Here is a 19,449-nt window from a genome sequence, read left to right as displayed (position 1 = left end):
TAAAAACTCTGCACTCTCTGTCAGCTTTTCGCTGACCACTAGCCATTTTGCTGTTCTGAAAACTGACAGTTCTCTGCGCGTGCGCTGCCTGTCACTGCTTGATCGCGAGCATATGACGAAAATTCGGAAAATATGAATAGTTCATTTTATAACTAAATATCAATTTTAATTGATAAAATCAACAAAATACAAGATGCAGACATATTATTTGCCAAAAAGCAATTTAAAAAAATAGGCCATGACCACTTCTGGGGATTGCCTCATAGGGCCGGTTCAAGTGGTGGGGGGCAGAGGGGCTGGGGGGCCGGTCAAAGGGGGGGTGGCGGGCCGGAGTCGGCCTGCGGGCCGTAGTTTGATGACCCCTGGTCTATGCACTATTGTCTTTGTTTTGTTATATTATACAGCCTGTGTGTTGGTACAACACGTAAATAAAAATAAATAAATAAAAAGGAATGAGTGGGCAGGGGTGGGCAAATTCCCTTTGCTAGTATGCCACCCATTCCCATGTCCTGGGTGCCAACACTGAGTGAGCTAAAAAGTGCTCGCTAACATGTTGTAATAAGACATGGTGAGCTAGTTTGCTAGCTAATGTCTACTTCTAACCAAGTTTCTAATGTTCATTGCTCTTGCATCCTGATGAAGGTTTCAACTATGAGATACAGACCTATCAGCACCATATTTCAAATCATTCCAAAGACCACCCAGTTTCACTGGTAAATAAGGAAAAAAAAAAAAAAAACCTTCTGTAGATTCACAGTACACAGTCAGCTGCACTTCCCTCAGAGCCTGTGAACTTCTGCTCATGTGCCACAAACAATAGAAAATCATCTGAAAGTGGATTTAACTAAACACCAGGAAAATTACATGTACCTCGGGTATGTAGTGGCAAAATGTCACACATGGGAACGATTTACTTCAACATGAAAGCTTTAATCAACATCAGTGCATTTACAGGTCACAGTGACAATGAGAAAATCACGGACATTGTAAACGCCTAAATGCGGAGACATTTGTGGGGAAAGCAGCAGTGTCATCGGAAGGGAGGAGCTAGTGTATTTCAGAGAGAGATTAGAAGACTCCAATGGCTCAAAATCCAACTCCGTCAAGACAGTTACTGCAGTAAAAGTGTAAGATGATCTCCATTTTTCTCACAGACAGACACTCCGCTCCTCCTTACATGAAGCCAGCTCCCTCACCATGACTTTTACAAATGAGCTTCACAGCTCAACTGAGCAAAGGAAAAAAATACGGACCTAATAACTAATCACAGAGCTAAATAAAATACTCCATACGGTATCCATCCATATCTTCTTTCTAGAAATCCAAAGAATGCAGAATTGCAGTTGCTGAAAAATCTACATGCTGTTTACACCAGTAAGCAATACCTCAAGGTTTAACTTACCATGTATACCATAGGGTCAATATTCAGCTATGAAATTAAAAATGAATAGAATTCCAAAAAGATCTTAAAATAACAGTCTGGGTTGAACTGAAGGACAATTACTGACGTAAACAGGGCATCTCAGATATTAACGCTCATCAACTTTGCTGTCATGTGAGAAATTACATTTATGATTGTGATGAAAACTTTCAGTCTGAATCAGTGCGTTTACATTCACATAGAGAAAATTGAATTTCTGCCGTTGCTTGACTGAAATCGAAGTTCTAAATGCCATGGAAACACCTTAGCTAGGCTGAAATCGAACCGAACTTGATTTCTCGGAATCGAGCTACACGACCTAGATTATGCGATTTCTGCCGAGCTACTTAGTGCATGTAAACCCTATCGAGCTACGTAGTCGAGCTACTTACTTTAGCACTGCCCCTTCCGGAAGTGACGAGTGACGAGACCACAAGCAGGAAACACAACAGCCTCGGTCGGCATGACAACGGCATGAATCTTTTCTTTTTGTGGCATTGTTTGCACTGTTAAAATTTAGCTCACTTACTGTATCACCAAATACATCTGTACAGCTGTTGCATAGCTGTGAATTGTGTACATAAACAAGTCATCTGAAGAATGTCAATAAAAAACAATTGAACTTTTTGGGTGTTTATTAAGACAAGTTAAATTGTAAGCAAAAAAAAAAAATTTGTAAGCAAAAAATGGACTTTAGAAAAATGTACAATTGTGCAAAATAATGGCCCTTTTCCACTACCCTTTTTCAGCTCACTTCAGCTCGCTTCAGCTCACTTCAGCCCGACACGGCTCGCGTTTCGACTACCAAAAACCAGCACGACTCAGCTCGTTTCAGCCCTGCTTAGCCCCTAAAACTCGCACCGTTTTGGAGTGGGGCTGAAGCGAGCCAAGCCGTGCCGAGTGAGGTTGGGGGCGTGAGCAGGCACTCCCCTGTGCACTGATTGGTGAGGAGGAGTGTCCTCACATGCCCACACACGCCCCGCGAGCGCGCTGGGATCTGTGAACACCGCAAACCCGGAAGAATAATAATTACGAGAATTTCTGAAGCCTTATGCGCCTCACCTCATCTATACGCTCTTGCCAGTATCTGTTGGCGTTGTCGGTGACAACAAGCCACAGCACCAAGACCAGCAACACTAACGACTCCATGTCCTCCATGTTTATTGTTTACTATTCGGGTCGTGACACTACCGCTTAAAAGATCACTGAATCAGTGACATACAGAGCATCGTGGACGAGTTCGCGGAGCGCAAGGCTCGTCGTATGCCCTTCAAATAATGCGCGTAGTAGGCTATTGATGTTTTATTATGAGCCATGTACAGTATGTCACCTAATGTTTTTTTGTTTCTGAGTTACATGTTCGTTTGAAGGACTTAATGTACAAAATAACATAGTTGCACCCCGTAGTGTTGAAATTGGTAAACACAGTGCATTCAGTGAGGTTTGCACCGCCCTCCTTTTATTTCTGACTCTTCCTGTCACCGTTGCAACCTCTGAGCGCTCATTCGTATGCCCTTCAAATAATGCGCGCAGTATAGGCTATTGATGTTTTATTATGAGCCATGTACAGTATCCTAATGTTTTTTGTTTCTGAGTTACATGTTCGTTTGAAGGACTTGATGTACTAAATAACATAGTTGCACCCGGTAGTGTTGAAATTGGTAAACACCGCAGTTGCGGACATTTTGTAGCCTAAAATGATGTTATGATAAGCTTTAATAAAGGGCCCGGTCATTTGCCCCGCCCCCGGCCCGGCTCTGACTTGTTCCGCCACTGTCACTGATGTCACTGTTTGCGCTGCTTAACGACATCACGTGACATCCACCCACTTTCGCTAACTCCACCCAATGTGTCCACCCACTTCCAGCCAGCACGGTTCAGCACGGTTGTAGTCGAAATGCAACTCCAACAGCCCCGCTCAGCTCGACTCAGCTCGACTCAGCACGGCACGGCTCAGCCGCGTTTGTAGTGGAAAAGCGGCATAAGTTGCCTTACAAAACAGTGGTCTGCGCAGGACAGTTTGTAGCCATACAGTCTGTTAGAGCAAGCCTAACAGCTTGAGCACAGAACTTGTGAACACAGAACTGCCAGTGCTGCCAGATTGGGCGGTTTTAAGTGCATTTTGGCGGATTTGAACATGTTTTGGGCTGGAAAACGTCAGCAGTATCTGGCAACACTGCTGATAACTTTGTTTATACTCTTGAATAGCTCTTCTTCATGACGACAACCGGAAGTGTACCAACATGATGGGGCGTGTAGCGCCACCTGTGGCTCGGGTGCACAATGCACCTCACACAATAGCTCGATTTCCTTGTGTGCATGTAGGATTGGATTTCTCTGGCACCCCTGCTGGGACCCTTAGCTCAATTACCAACAGTAACTCGATTTGGATGTGCATGTAAACGCACTGAATGATATGTTAGAGAGGAAACAGCTAATGTACAATGCCCCTTTCAGGTCTGCACTTTTACACATGAATTCAGCATCACCACAACAAAATCATAGGTAAACTGCTCAGAAAGCTTGACCCATTTGCTGTTCATGTGGAGGACAACATTCATAACACAAACAGTAAAGAATGGCATACGAGATGCAGTGGTTTATGACTGAAATCACCAGCAGACTCCAAGTCAAAAACCTGGGGGGGGGGAAAGGAGAGAAAAAAAAAAAAAAAAAAAAAACAGCCTTTCCATTCTCTCGGTTCTTTATTTCAGCCATTTTCCCTGGACGAATCACATTATGCATTCTAATCATCAAGAGCACGCAGCAACACAAATCACACATGCAGCACAATGTGATGAAAGCATGGCCAAGGAAGATCCTCCTGCTGTAAAACGTGGGATGTGCTGCCTACCATACAGGAGGACCACAGCAGGCCGAAAGAACCCACAAACTTGGCAAAACATCTTGCTGAAGACCATACTAAGCTTCACCAAGAGTTGTGTTACCTCAAGTTCATGCTTCACAAATCATTCAGTGTTCAGTTGCCTCTTGTGTATAGTGGATTGTGTGGAGGTGGAAGGGTGGGGTTATCATAGAGCATACTATTAACAAGAGAAGAGACAAAAATGAATCAATATGGTGTACAATATCACAGGAAGATTACATTAATGGTACACTTATCACTTCTACATCTCAGCCAAGAAATTATTTGAAACACAGCTTCCTGCCCTCCTCCCCCCCAAAAAAAACAATAAGCAATAGCCTCGTACGTAGGGTTGAAGCTTGGCGGCCACATGGTCACTAGTGGCAACTAAAAACTGACCAGGGCCACTAACAGGTGAAGTTTGGCCACCCAAAGGGCGACTATGATTTGAGAAGTATGAAAAAAAAAAAAGACAAATTTAATAAAATGTTCATTCCTTGGAGTACCCTTTTCTTTGCTTTCTTTTCCTCAACTCCAAATTTGTGAATTCTAGTAAAAGTTTAAAGTGCAAAATTCAAAGCCATTCGAGAGTTTTCAGATTGCTTCATGATATCCACTGCTGTGTCCGAAATCACTCACTATATACTGGACTATATAGTGAGTTTGCCATTTTGTAGCGCTGTCCGAATGTATAGTGAGAATTATTACACCCTATAGAGTGGACTCCAAATATTCCACAATGCATTATGAAAAGTAGTGTACATCCATCATGCATTGCAGTCACACATTTTCACAGAGCTGCTTCATAAGAACTGTTAAGTATTTTAGATTGAGTATACCAGTAGTTTGTTTTTCCTTATGACAATGAGCAAAATTGTGGTGTGAAAATGGCAATAATATTGTAGTGTGTTGGGGTGGATGGACGGAAGAAGAAACACAGACATTCAAGTACAATTAGCCACAAATAGTAAGAGAACAGAAAATAAACGAAAATAGAATAAGACCAATAAAATACAAGTTACAGTGCAGAGCGAGGAATTAATCAAAAGCCTCAAATTTGATTTAACAAAAGGCAGCAACAAACAGGGATGAGAATGAGACATTTAAAAAAAAAAAAAACTGAAATGTCTGCCAAGGGCAGACATAACGCACGCAAAGTGTGCATGGGGGGGGGGGGGGGGTGCGCCTTATATATATATATATATAAAATGATTTCAAATTCAATGATGGTTTAAAACGTTTATAAACTTTATGATAAATATATATCATGAGCAATAATGGAGGTAACCGTAACGATATATTAGATTCCTCCTGACTATCTTTGACAATTTAAGTAAAACGTACCCTTGTGCTTTTTTTGTTTTGATGTGCTCCTGGATGCTTCTAGCTCCTCCGTTTCCATAATTGATCATATCTGAGCACAGAATACACAGAACCTTTCCCGGCACGTCCACTTTTCGGATATGTTCCGTCAGGCACGTCATCACGGTTTGTGTCCCTATCTGCACGGTAACGCTACTATCGAGCCATGCCCATCGGAAACAGTTCTTTATCCCGTTTGATTTATCGATTTCCCTGGCAGAGCCCCGGTGGGGGCCCAGGGGGCGGGAGCTAATGATTGGCTTTTTTTTTTAACCCCAAAACCATTCATTTTATCAGCAAAAAGTTGCAATTTATTTGGAAATAAATTCCCCTTCTTGGTGGACTACCAGGTGAAAACGAGTAATATGGGACAAGAGACTTGTTTTTAATCAATTCCCATTTGATGATTTAAAAAAAAAAAAAAAAATGCATCTTTTAATATAAACGAGCTCTACAGTATTATATTTCTGCATTTTAGCTATTCATGTCTTTGAATACTCTAATCCTTTAAAATGAAGTGCAAACCAGAAAAAAGTTCTATCATATAATTCTCTTAAGCTTTCTTCTGACGTTATCATGGTAGCAGGAGGTCTTGCATATTAAGCAGGCAACATTCAACATCACTTATCACTTCCCTTTCAACTGTTGTGTGTACTAACTAGGTTTTATCTGGACAGGATGTTGTGTAGTTGACCATATGGTCAATCTGAAGATCAAGATGGTGATTTTGAATTAAAGAATAGGCATGTACAATTGGCATTACATATTGGAAATTTTTTTTTAAATCAAAAACTAAGTTCATCTCGGCCTAAAAAACTTGGGCAGACGCTCCCGCGCGGCACATGCCAGCAATCCCCCCTATGAAATGAGCAATAAGTAGGAGAGTTATACACGGTATCATACCTAAAATTTTATCAGAAATATAGATATGATACTATGATTCTCCCCAACATGCTACATTAGATAAGCTAACCCCATTTATAAAAGATACACACTTATATATGACGTGTATTTGATATATATTTGATATATATGATGTATATTCATACACTGTTACTTTACGGAAATCTTCAGTAAGTTTGGTCTTTTCATGCCAGCCTGTTGTAGACCTAAATATAATGCACATGAACTGACACTCCTCACTACAACATGTCCTTTACAATCATTTAAGCCACCATGGGCAATGCTGAAATCACTGTTGCAAACAGTACATCGCGCGAAACTGTCATTTTTTTTACCCTTATTAGACAGGGAGATTCTTTTGTGTAATCTGAGCTGAAGTGGGTTTTGTACTTTGGTTTTCTGGGGCATGCGCGCGCGTGCTCTCTGCCACGCCAATCCTGTAAGCTGCACTGACTCAACTGAAAACGTCGGTCCCCAAGAAAAGGGATAAAAGCCCGCCCACACTGAAAGCTGATTGGCTTATTTTGCTGAGTAACCCAATCAGGATGCTCTTTGTCTAGCACGCGCTACATGAACAGGCACACGCGCAGTCTCTCTCTCACGCGCCGTCATATGTGCACATTCTAAGATGCGCAAGGTAGACAATGTTGCGCGTGCACGCTCTTGCTCCCTTGCTCTAGATTCCGGGAGATATTCTCCAATTTGCGGGCATCAGGGAGCCACTATCAATATGCGGGAGACTCCCGGAACTTCCGAGAGACTCGGGATGTCTGCGTTATAAGGTGACCACAGATCGTTAACCACACACACACACACACACACACCCCGAACCCCCCGAAATTTTCAACGGATTTACACGTTTCACAAAAATGACGTTTTCAGCAGGAAAAACTCGGAATTCCGCGGAAAATTCTCATCCCTGAACAAAGAAGAAAAGTATTCAGCCTTGATTTAAAAGAACTGAAAGGTGCAGCAGACACAAAGAACTTTGCATTTATTAGTGTAGGAAGTACACTATACTTATATTTACCACAAAAAATACATGCATGTATTTATTATTTTGAAAACCCACCACATAATCTGGCATGTTTCAACTGTGCGACAGTAATGATGTAAATAACGGCACAGCGGTGTAGTGCCCGAAAGTGTTCCCCCCCCCCCATTTTACCAAAGAGCTCACTATATAGTCCTCTATACAGAATTCTCTAGATCGTGAGTAGGGGGTAGGGAATGAGTAAGTACAACACAGCACAAAACTTTTCTGAACTTTGACCTTTCCCATGATTCATTGCTGAGTCATAGCGAAAGCTGGGATCTTTCTTCCGCTCCGCTGTGTTGACGCTTGCAGCTAACGCTAACTGCTAGGTAGGCAAGATCAAAGATGACTAAAAGATGGTTGCACGGGTCCGATTTTCTGATGTGCTCTGGGGATAATACGATCAAAGTGCCCCAGCTGTCTACCCTCATGGAATGAATGGACGACATGAAGTCATGGCCCAACGTTAGCTATGCTGGCATTGTCAATTATTTTATTCTTGGTGAGGGCGTTGATGGCGAGGAGCTAAGGAACTACAAAAGCACGGAGGCGTACAATTACCTACACAGTAATACAATTGGCAAAATTGTGTGTAAAAGAGAGGGTGAGTTTGTTTGCTTAAAAGGCTGAGGTTGAACCTAGCCAGTGCAAAAAAAAGGAAATCCTACAGTAGCCATCATCTGGAAAGGTAGGCTGTGTCAGTAGAGCGATTATATTGATTTATTAATAATGTAGTGTTTATATATAGTAAGTCGCGTTGGACAAAAGTGTCTGCTAAATACCATATACTGTAGGCTCAATAAGCAAAAGCTAGGAGAGAAGTATTGGCTATTTTAATGCAGATGCTGTCAAATTTTGGAAACAAACATACCATACTTAGGCTACATCCACACGACAACGAGATTTTATTTAAAAAAATATATAAATATATCTCGTCCACATGGGCAACGAATCAGTAAAATATCAGGTACATATGGCAACGCAACGCTTGCTGAAAACGATGCAATACACATGCCACACCTCTATGTGCGCTGTAAGACGGTCCCATCGGAGACACCAGAACAATAGAAGTAGGACGCATGCGCATAAACCCCTTCTACCCGACGTGAAGCACTCACAGGAACAAGCACACAACAACAAGATGGCTGCGACTACGCAAGGAAATCGTGCCTTCTGTGTGTACAAATTAGTTTTTAGTGTGCATAGTTTTATATAACTTAATTTTCTTATTGTGTGTGAACATTTTGAAAAGCATTTTTATATAATTTATATAACTTTTTATATTGTGTGAGAACATTTTGAAAAGCAGTCTTATCCAATAAAAAAAAGAAATTCAAGAAATGGTTCAGTTACTTGTTTATTTAAAAGAAAAGCTGTATACAAAAGTGAATGCAATGCAGTGGTTCATACAAAACAGCGAGAGTGCTGCTTGTTCTAGTCATGTGGTTGTGACATCATAAACAAATCCGTTCTACTCATCCAGACGACTTCGCAGCGGTGCCGTTGCCAGATTTTTCCACTCTGGAACCTGTTCTCGTTTTGGGGCACCCAAAACGCTGGTGCCGTGTGGATGCCAGGCCAAAACAATAAACAATTTTATCAGATTCACCTGAATCCGTTGCCGTGTGGACAGCCTCTTAAATAATTCCTTGTCTATGTATTTGTCCAAGCTTCTTCAACTTCTTAACTACCCTGATCATTCCAGATACTGGATGGTATTTGTAGGCCATTTGTCTACACGAGAACTTCAGCACTGGTTGCTCCTGGATTCTCTTGGCTACATGCACTTACTGTTAGGTCACTTTGAATAGAAACGTCAGCTAATGGCCCTTTTCCACTACCCTTTTTCAGCTCACTTCAGCTCGCTTCAGCTCACTTCAGCCCGACACGGCTCGCATTTCGACTATCTCAAAACAGCACGACTCAGCTCGCTTCAGCCCTGCTTAGCACCCAAAACTCGCACGGTTTTGGAGTGGGGCTGAAGCAAGCCAAACCGAGCTGAGTGAGGCTGGGGGCGTGAGCAGACACTCCCCTGTGCACTGATTGGTGAGGAGGAGTGTCCTCACATGCCCACACATGCCCCGCGAGCACGCTGGGATCTGTAAACACCGTAAACCCGGAAGAAGAAGAATTACGAATTATGAGAATTTCTGGAGCCTTATGCACCTCGCTTCATCTATACGCTCTTGCCAGTATCTGTTGGCGTTGTCGGTGACAACAAGCCACAGCACCAAGACCAGCAACACTAACGACCCCATGTCCTCCATATTTATTGTTTACTATCCGGGTCGTGAGACTACCGCTTAAAAGATCACTGATGTCACTGTTTGCGCCGCTTAACGACATCACGTGACGTCCACCCACTTTCGCTAACTCCACCCAATGTGTCCACCCACTTCCAGCCAGCACGGTTCAGCGCGGTGGTAGTCAAAATGCAACTCCAACAGCCCCGCTCAGCCCGACTCAGCACGGCACGGCTCAGCCCGACTCAGCCGCGTTTGTAGTGGAAAAGCGGCATAAATGACTCATGTAATGTAATGTTTGAATAATGTACAATATCTAAACAACAATTACACAGAATTAATGCTGTTAAACACCATGAGGTGTTATTCAAGTAAAACTGGTTTTAAATTGTGTGTTTGACTAGAGGAAATTTACAGGCCACTTTATTTTGGCCTGGGCCACTAAGAATTCAGGGATACTGGCCCGAGTGGCGACCAAGCACTGAAGTTAATTTTTAGCCCTATGTACATGAAACTTGTTTCTTGGTCAGAACACACATACAAGGCTGCAATCACCACAACAGTGTTGCTGAGAAAACTGAATTCAACATTTCGCATATTTAAAAAGCAGGAACAACCTCAGACCCAAAGCTTCAAACTTCTCACTCCAAAGCAGAACAATAACACATGAACTTGCACTGGCCACTTACTTTTGGCCAGCAGCGATAAAGTTAAAGAACAGCACCTAAAGTGAGCCTTAGGTTCAAATAAAAATAAGGTGCTTTTTAAAACAGAAAGGGAAAAAAACCCGACATAAGATGAGCTGCTGCTATATATGTACAGTGGTGCTTGAAATTTTGTGAACCCTTTAGAATTTTCTATATTTCTGCATAAATACAACCTAAAACATCATCAGATTTTCACACAAGTCTTAAAAGTAGATAAAGAGAACCCAGTTAAACAAATGAGCCAAAAATATTATACTTGGTCATTTCTTTATTGAGGAAAATGATCCAATATTACATATCTGTGAGTGGCAAAAGTATGTGAACCTCTAGGATTAGCAGTTAATTTGAAGGTGAAATTAGAGTCAGGCATTTTCAATCAATGGGATGACAATCAGGTGTGAGTGGGCACCGTTTTATTTAAAAGAACAGGGATCTATCAAAGTCTGATCTTCACAATACATGTTTGTGGAAGGGTATCATAGCACGAGTAAAGATGATTTCTGAGGACTTCAGAAAAAAAAAGTGTTGATGTTCATCAGGCTGGAAAAGGTTACAAAACCATCTCCAAAGAGTTTGGACTCCACCAATCCACAGTCAGACAGATTGTGTACAAATGGAGGAAATTCAAGACCATTGTTACCCTCCCCAAGAGTGGTCAACCAACAAAGATCACTCCAAGAGCAAGGCGTGTAATAGTCGGTGAGGTCACAAAGGACCCCAGGGTAACTTCTAAGCAACTGAAGGCCTCTATCACATTGGCTAATGTTAATGTTCATGAGTCCACCATCAGGAGAACACTGAACAACAATGGTGTGCATGGCAGGGTTGCAAGGATAAAGCCACTGCTCTCCAAAAAGAACAATGCTGCTTGTCTGCAGTTTGCTAAAGATCACATGGACAAGCCAGAAGGCTATTGGAAAAATGTTTTGTGGACAGATGAGACCAAAATAGAACTTTTTGGTTTAAATGAGAAGCGTTGTGTTTGGAGAAAGGAAAACACTGCATTCAAGCAAAAGAACCTTATCCCATCTGTGAAACATGGTGGTGGCAGTATCATGGTTTGGGCCTGTTTTGCCACATCTGGGTCAGGACGGCTTGCCATCATTGATGGAACAATGAATTCTGAATTATACCAGCAAATTCTAAAGGAAAATGCCAGGACATCTGTCCATGAACTGAATCTCAAGAGAAGGTGGGTCATGCAGCAAGACAACGACCGTAAGTACACAAGTCATTCTACAAAAGAATGGTCAAAGAAGAATAAAAGTTATTGTTTTGGAATGGCCAAGTCAAAGTCCTGACCTTAATCCAATTGAAATGGTGTGGAAGGACCTGAAGCGAGCAGTTCATGTGAGGAAACCCACCAACATCCCAGAGTTGAAGCTGTTCTGAATGGAGGAATGGGCTAAAATTCCTCCAAGCCGGTATGCAGGACTGATCAACAGTTACCGGAAACATTTAGTTGCGGTTATTGCTGCACGGGGGGGGGGGTGTCACACCACATACTGAAAGCAAAGGTTCACATACTTTTGCCACTCACAGGTATGTAATACTGGATCCTTTTCCCCAATAAATAAATGACCGAGTACAATATTTTTGTCTCATTTGTTTAAATGGGTTCTCTTTATCTACTTTTAGGACTTGTGTGAAAATCTGATGTTTAAGCTCATGTTTATGCATAAATATAGAAAATTCTAAAGGGTTCACAAACTTTCAAGCACCACTGTAAGTATACCAGTAGAGAGTGGTAAAGAATGTCGTTCTGTTAGTCCACCTGGCCTGCTTTTGTATCCTCAAAAGCCACAATCCCATAGTTTCACAAAACTGTGAAAGTCATATACAGCAGTAATACCAAAAAAAAAAAGTCTTACTGCTGGCCAAAAAGACTGTATATTATAGGATCCCTTCATCATTAAAATACACTGATGGGGCTGCAACTCAACGAACACTGAGAACAAAGACATCTTTGGACTAGGACTACGTTTCACAAAATATATTATATAAAATGGCCAATAGTCAACATCCTAGAAAGTCATCTTTGACTCTTTTTTTCGAAGTGAATACTACAGGGCTCGAAATTCGCGGTGGTCTGGTCGCCCGAGGCGACTTAATTTGTCATTTGGCGAGTAATTCCTGTCACTAGCCAGCCCAGCTGGCTAGTTGAAAATAAAAAAAATAAATAAATAAAAAAAAATTGATATTGATATATATATATATATAAAAAGCGAAGATTCAGACACACCGTCAACTAAAGCCGCGTGTCTGTGTTAAAGTGCGTGCCGTGTCTGTGTTAATCGATGTGTTTATCGGCAGGACGGAAAATACCGAAGAATTCCGAATCATATCGTGTACAAGTCAGGCTGTCGTTTTTTTCACTACTGCGCATGCATACAGTATAACGCATCTCGTTGATTATTGCGGTAATCACGTGTAGTATTGGACCAGGTGGGTGGAGCACAGAAGCATGGCAGACCAGAACTGAGTTCTCAATTAACTATTTATTGCTAGCTTTTCAGCCTTTTATCACTTCCCAGCCGCGTGCGCGCGCACGCACACACACACACACACACACACATGCACGTGTGTTCTGGTTGGGGAGAGAGAGAGACCTCCCTTTCTCTGCTCTCCTCTCCTTTTAAAGGGCGCGGTCACTGGGGAAGATACACAAACAGGTTAATCCCCATCAGGTGCAATGATTCCACCACTTACCTTCCCTGACTCCGCCCTCCATTCACAGACCGACGCTTGGCCACATCACGTTATCAAATTCAATAGATGTGGCCACATTATCGCCCATTTAAACACGTTTTTGTTGTTGTTTACATCTACATCTGCCAAAGCTACGTTGCGATGTGGAATTTTCTGAAAGGTGTACAGAAACCGCCAGAGACGAGGACAAAGCGACCTCGGTCTGAAGAGGAGAAATGACAAAGGACTTATAAGCAAACGTGGGAGCAGGGTAGGCCTTGGCTGCGATACGATTTTTATGGAATAATTAATTTTTTTCAAGTTGATTTCCTAGTCAATATGAAGCTCCTAATGCTTTCTCTCTCATAAATGGTTAAATACAGAAAGCACGTTGGGCATATTTTGGGTGCTATAGTCATGATAGTAAGTATATTTGCTTTCAATACTCATACACCAAGTTGTCAAGTTTTCCAATATATTATTATTTGTCGATATTATATTATGGTGCTGTGTTGTTCTCATTTATGTATTTAACAACAGTATCAAAATACTCAGGTCTTGAAATAAATGAGCATTAGTCATGAACAATGGTAACTACTCTCTTTTGCATTATTTTTGGCAGAAGTAACATTCATACATGAACAAATTTTGGCTAGTTGATTTTCTGTTTGGCTAGTTACTTTGGAAGGTAACTAGTCCGGCTGGCTGGTGAAAAAAAAAAAAAAAAAGAATTTCGAGCCCTGTAGTAGACAGACATTCCCACATATTACAGCCAATCAGAGTAACCACTATGGAGTTTTCTGCAGCTTCTATTGAGAACTTTGTGAATAATAATGTGCGAGCGCGCGCCCACACACAAATTCATGCTAAACCAGTCAGACGACATTTTGCACACGTTAACTTTGTGTTTATCATCTGTTTGGCCACCTGTGTCTCCAAAAAACCCCACACATTTCAGTATGATCACCTCCAGCGGTTTTAGAAACTCTGTTGTATTGCAATGGATCTACACCACTTTCTGAATTAGCAGAGACTACTGCATAGACGCAGCAGCCTGCAACAAGCAGATTTCAAGCATGGGCCAACTTTTTTTTTGGTTGCTTGTTGAGGGGGGGAGGGGAAAAAAAACATTTTACTGTCTTTCCCAAAACCAGAAGTTTTCATTGGTTGCATGTTGCTAGTTTAAATTTGCTCTGTGGTTGTATGACGCAAATTGATTTTGTAAATAGAGGACATGCTTCTTAATCCCACCACCTGCTGCACTACATACACTGACCAGAGCATGTCAGTAGAAAGGATTTTTATTTTCATATAAAGTCAAGATTAAAGCTGTCAATTAACTCTCCTGCTAGTTATGGTTAAACATGTCAACAGAAAATCAGATGCAAGCGTCAAATACATTTTAGCTGCCTAACCAGGACAGAGCATTGCATCTTGTAGCTGAAACTTTCACAAATGAACTGCTGACTTTTCGCTGCGCGTGATGTTTCCTTTCGGGCTGCTTGACAATCAGGGTATACTTTTTGGGTTCAATAATCCAAATATATATCTTAGAAAAAAGTCCAAAAATAAAACCTATTTGTGTTTTTCTGCTGCCAAAAATGACCTTTTGAGGTGGAAATTAACTGCAAAATTTCAAAGCTACAGGTCATATACTGGACATGTTACTTGTGGTGAGAAGACAGCATACAGTTTATTTCTAAAATTGACCCACTTTTTTATAGTCCACGAGAGTAAGGTAGACAAAGTGAAAAACTCTTGAAATGGATGCAAATTTTTTTAAGTACAAATTTTCAAGTACTCTGCAGCTGTGTTTGGACATAGTGGTGACTAACAACTGAAGCAGTGACAAGCCTCGTGGTTTTCTGGAGAGGACAATTTTTGACAGACTCACATTTCATCCACATGTAAAGCTCTGCTGCAGATATGGCTTACATCTGTTTCAAGTCCTTTTTTTTTTTAAACTGTACAAGAACAGAGTATTCTGCTTCAAAAGAGAAATATTTTCTTAAAAATGATTTACAACCTCATCATATGGTGAGAGATTTCCGGAGAGGACATTTTTGATGGTCAAAGGATCCTGTCAGAGGTACTTGGTTCACAAAAAAGTAACTTCCATTTAAATATCTTTCTATTGTGAATGAAAGTACTGTATGTCACAAAGTAAAACCTAGTTAATGCTAAAAAATGCAATTCCGAATCTAACCAGTAAAAGATAAGTGTAATAAAGTAGAATTAAATGAAGTGACAAGGTCAAACCTGAGCCTGCATTTGACTCAAACATATAAGAACTTAGGCCAAGTTTACATTAGACCGTATCTGTCTCGTTTTCTTCGCGGATGCACTGTCCGTTTACATTAAAACGCCTGGAAACGGGAATCCGCCAGGGTCCACATATTCGATCTAGATTGTGTCTGGTCCGGTGCTGTGTAAACATTGAGAATACGCGGATACGCTGGGCTGAGCTCTAGCTGGTGTCGTCATTGGACAACGTCACTGTGACATCCACCTTCCTGATTCGCTGGCGTTGGTCATGTGGCATGACTGCTGAAAAACGGCGCGGACTTCCGCCTTGTATCACCTTTCATTAAAGAGTATAAAAGTATGAAAATACTGCAAATACTGATGCAAATACTGCCCATTGTGTAGTTATGATTGTCTTTAGGCTTGCCATCCTTCCACTTGCAAGTGGTAAGTGACATGCACTGGGATCTCACACACAGCGGCTCAGTCCCGAATCACTGCTCGTGCGCTTCACTCGTGCGCTCTGTGAGCTGCGCAGGGCCAGAGTGCGCACCCTCCAGAGGGCACTCGCTGTTCAGGGCGGAGTGATTTGGAGCGCAGGATGCCTGCGGAGCCGAGCGTATCCGTGTATTGGTGTTGCTGTGTGCACGCGAATCGTGTATTGGTGTTGCTGTGTGCACACTAATCGTTTTAAAAACGTTAATCTGATGATCCGCTGATACGGTCTAATGTAAACCCCACCTTAGAGACTTTACTGCTGTAGGTAGGGCTGATGTGTCCCTGTAAACTAAGGTATTGCTGGGTTTCACGTGACATCGCATCCACCTTGTTAGTTATTCAAAACTTTAGCTGGTGGTCTACCAAAGCGTTTGTATGGAGAAGGTGCATTACTTGCATGAAAAATGCCTTACACTTGTGCTGTTTTAGGTTGTTCAAATCAATCAAACCGTGAAACTGACAAGTTTCTCCAGGGTTCCCCGTGAACTTAAAAAAAAAAAAAAAAAGGGTGAACTAACAGGATTTCACAAAAAGACAATGAGAAAGGTGGCTTTTGAACCTCTTGTTGAAATTGAAGGGAGCAGAGTCGAAGCATGCTTGAGTTTGCAGTGATCACTTTGTGAAAGGTTTATATCCCGCTCAGCTATGTCATTAGTGTTTTCCAAGTACTTTTCTTGCTGTGTCTCATTTTATGATACTTTTTTTTAAGTCATGAAGAGCTAAAGTTCCCAGCTGTTTCTTTGTTTACTCCTCACAAAGTCCATATGCATGAAGGTTGCGACAAAATTCTTACCCAGCCATACATTTACAATGCGACATACAAAAAAAAAACAAAAAACACATTTACAGCCACATACACAAAAAAAAAAAAATTCTAAGCCTCCGTACACTTCCACGCTTGCATCTGTTTTGCAGCATAGAAGGATGTCTGCAACACCAGATAGTTCGAGATGTCAGGGAACTCAACTGAAGGGTAGTTTTCAAGATCGTATGACAAATCCTTCTTTCCCCAGACTGTAGGGGTTGATTCCATTGCACATAGCAATCTTCTGAATATATCTAAAGCGAGCAGTGGCTTCTAGGTTATGAGCATACTCTGATAAATTATCGCTAGTTGTTTGCACTACAGCAGCTGTTTAGACCACCAGCTTTTTCATTTCTGGTAAAACCGCTAAGAAAAGTCACATGACTGAAACCCAGCAATAAGAAACTCCATATATACACATGCATATATCTCACACATAGGGACTGAGTTGGTGTTATTCAAGAAGACAATCATGATTGTAAAAACAGCCCATTCATGAATTGACCTAGTGCATTATGACGTTACCTAGCACTACCACCTGACTAGTCTCAGGCAGCCAAAACACATCACTGGAGTTTTGACCAACTTAGTGGGCTAATGAATACGTTTAACATTTATCCACCCTCGAGTACTATACTTTCTCATCAAAATTTAACAATGACAAGAAGTTCTCTGTCTTTAGCACCAAATCACCTGACAGAACAAACATCCAGGACATTTCTCCAAAACGGCAAACAATACCCTCGTCCCAGCACACAAACACATGCACTGCCAAAGTCGACATGGACAGAGGAACGTTATAAAAAGAAAAACGGCACAAACTTGCCTCTTCACTCTTGGTTCAGGTCAGGGGTGGGTTTCCCAAAAGCCTCATATCACCAAGAGTGAGAGCATTCATTGTGCCGCTCACGCCATCATTTAACAATGATCTTTGTGCTGCGATGCTTTTGGGAAACTCAGGCCAGACTGGTCTTCTTGAGTAATCCTAACCCTGTCCTAGTTTTTTGATGGTTTTTTTTTTAAAAATAAAAATCACTATCTATTCATCTCCTCCTCTTGTGCGTTCCTTCTTTCATTGTCTCAGGGCCACACCATCCTTCAGCAGCGATGACAAAAGGCTCATCTTGGGCACCGAATCTTCTCAGCAGTTCACCTTTCCAACTTGATTTCTGAAGCTGTACTTGAATGCGCTGTCTTGTTTTCTGCTATATACATGTTTTCATCAACATGTTACAAACTACTTAAAAAAAAACAAAGTAGCAAAGAAACAATCCGACACACAGCAGCAGCAGATTGGCTGCTGTGGAGGTTAAACACGCGTTCAGGTCACAGAGTAACGCCATGTTTCCACTGGGTGTGAAGGTGGAGCGGTTTGCTCACCGCAGGATGAAGTGAACAGGTTGTTCGAGTGTGAAATATCGGCGTGGTTTCTGTAGCAACACGCAGAAACACCACTACAGCAGCTTGTACTGATGGAGCAATGAATCACACCTGAATCAGTCCATTCACATCATCATCTGTCTGTCTGTCTGGAAATCAGACCCGGTGTGTCGAAACGTCCAGAGCTGAATCTCAGAGTGTTTCCCAGTGACTCCATAAAACTACAGATCAGCTGCAGACTTTTCCTTACCTCATGATCGTCTCCTCTGGCGATCTGCACGGATCTGCTGTAGATGTGTGAAGTCACAGCGCACAGAGTTGTAACAAGTTCGCACTTGGCCACGTCCAAGCACAAAGCCGGAGTGAATCAATGGGATGCCGCGGGACAGAATACGACCCAGAAACTCGTTCAAAATCAAAATAAAACCAAAAAACCCCACCGATCTACATGATATACCAAAACAACCTGCAGATATTGAGTCAAATAAGATTTTTTTTTTTCTTTTCACTTGAATCAATACGCTCAAAAAAGCGGCTGCTGGCCGCTGGAGTCCTCGCGCGGCTCCGGGACTGACGCAGGGCTTTTTTTCTGCGCCACGTAAATTACGTAGGAGACGCACAGTCGCGCTGGCCACGCCCCCAAACATATTCGGGAATAAAAGCTCCATGGACGTTCCAGCAGGACCAGAGGTGGTGTAGTGACGCCACAGTGCGGTCAAGTTATTAATTACAAAAGTCTCATCTCATCTCATCTCATTATCTCTAGCTGGAGCCTATCCCAGCTGACTACGGGCGAAAGGCGGGGTACACCCTGGACAAGTCTCCAGGTCATCACAGGGCTGACACATAGACACAGACAACCATTCACACTCACATTCACACCTACAGTCAATTTAGAGTCACCAGTTAACCTAACCTGCATGTCTTTGGACTGTGGGGTAAACCGGAGCACCCGGAGGAAACCCACGCAGACACGGGGAGAACATGCAAACTCCGCACAGAAAGTCCCTCGCCAGCCACGGGGCTCGAACCCGGACCTTCTTGCTGTGAAGCGACAGCGCTAACCACTACACCACCGTGCCACCCCATGTCAGGTTCATCTCATCTCATTATCTCTAGCCGCTTTATCCTTCTACAGGGTCGCAGGCAAGCTGGAGCCTATCCCAGCTGACTACGGGCGAAAGGCGGGGTACACCCTGGACAAGTCGCCAGGTCATCACAGGGCTGACACATAGACACAGACAACCATTCACACTCACATTCACACCTACGGTCAATTTAGAGTCACCAGTTAACC

The 19,449-nt window shown here is 42.2% G+C and overlaps 1 protein-coding gene across 3 annotated transcripts in view; it reads right to left on the bottom strand.

Annotated features, from left to right (window-relative positions):
* enah (ENAH actin regulator) overlaps nt 1-18,728 on the bottom strand; it is a 177,524-nt gene extending 158,796 nt beyond the window's left edge. For all 3 annotated transcript variants that reach the window (XM_060917365.1, XM_060917361.1, XM_060917362.1), the window contains exon 1: nt 18,403-18,728. In XM_060917365.1, the coding sequence (XP_060773348.1) occupies nt 18,403-18,407 (5 nt within the window). In that variant the 5' untranslated portion in view covers nt 18,408-18,728. The remainder of the gene's footprint in view (nt 1-18,402) is intronic.
* Nucleotides 18,729-19,449: the final 721 nt, after the last annotated feature.

Source organism: Neoarius graeffei, chromosome 3 (assembly GCF_027579695.1).
Source record: "Neoarius graeffei isolate fNeoGra1 chromosome 3, fNeoGra1.pri, whole genome shotgun sequence".
Taxonomy (NCBI): Eukaryota; Metazoa; Chordata; class Actinopteri; order Siluriformes; family Ariidae; genus Neoarius; species Neoarius graeffei.
The sequence above is the reverse complement of the archived record's forward strand: the minus strand, read 5'-3'. Positions and strand labels throughout refer to the sequence as shown.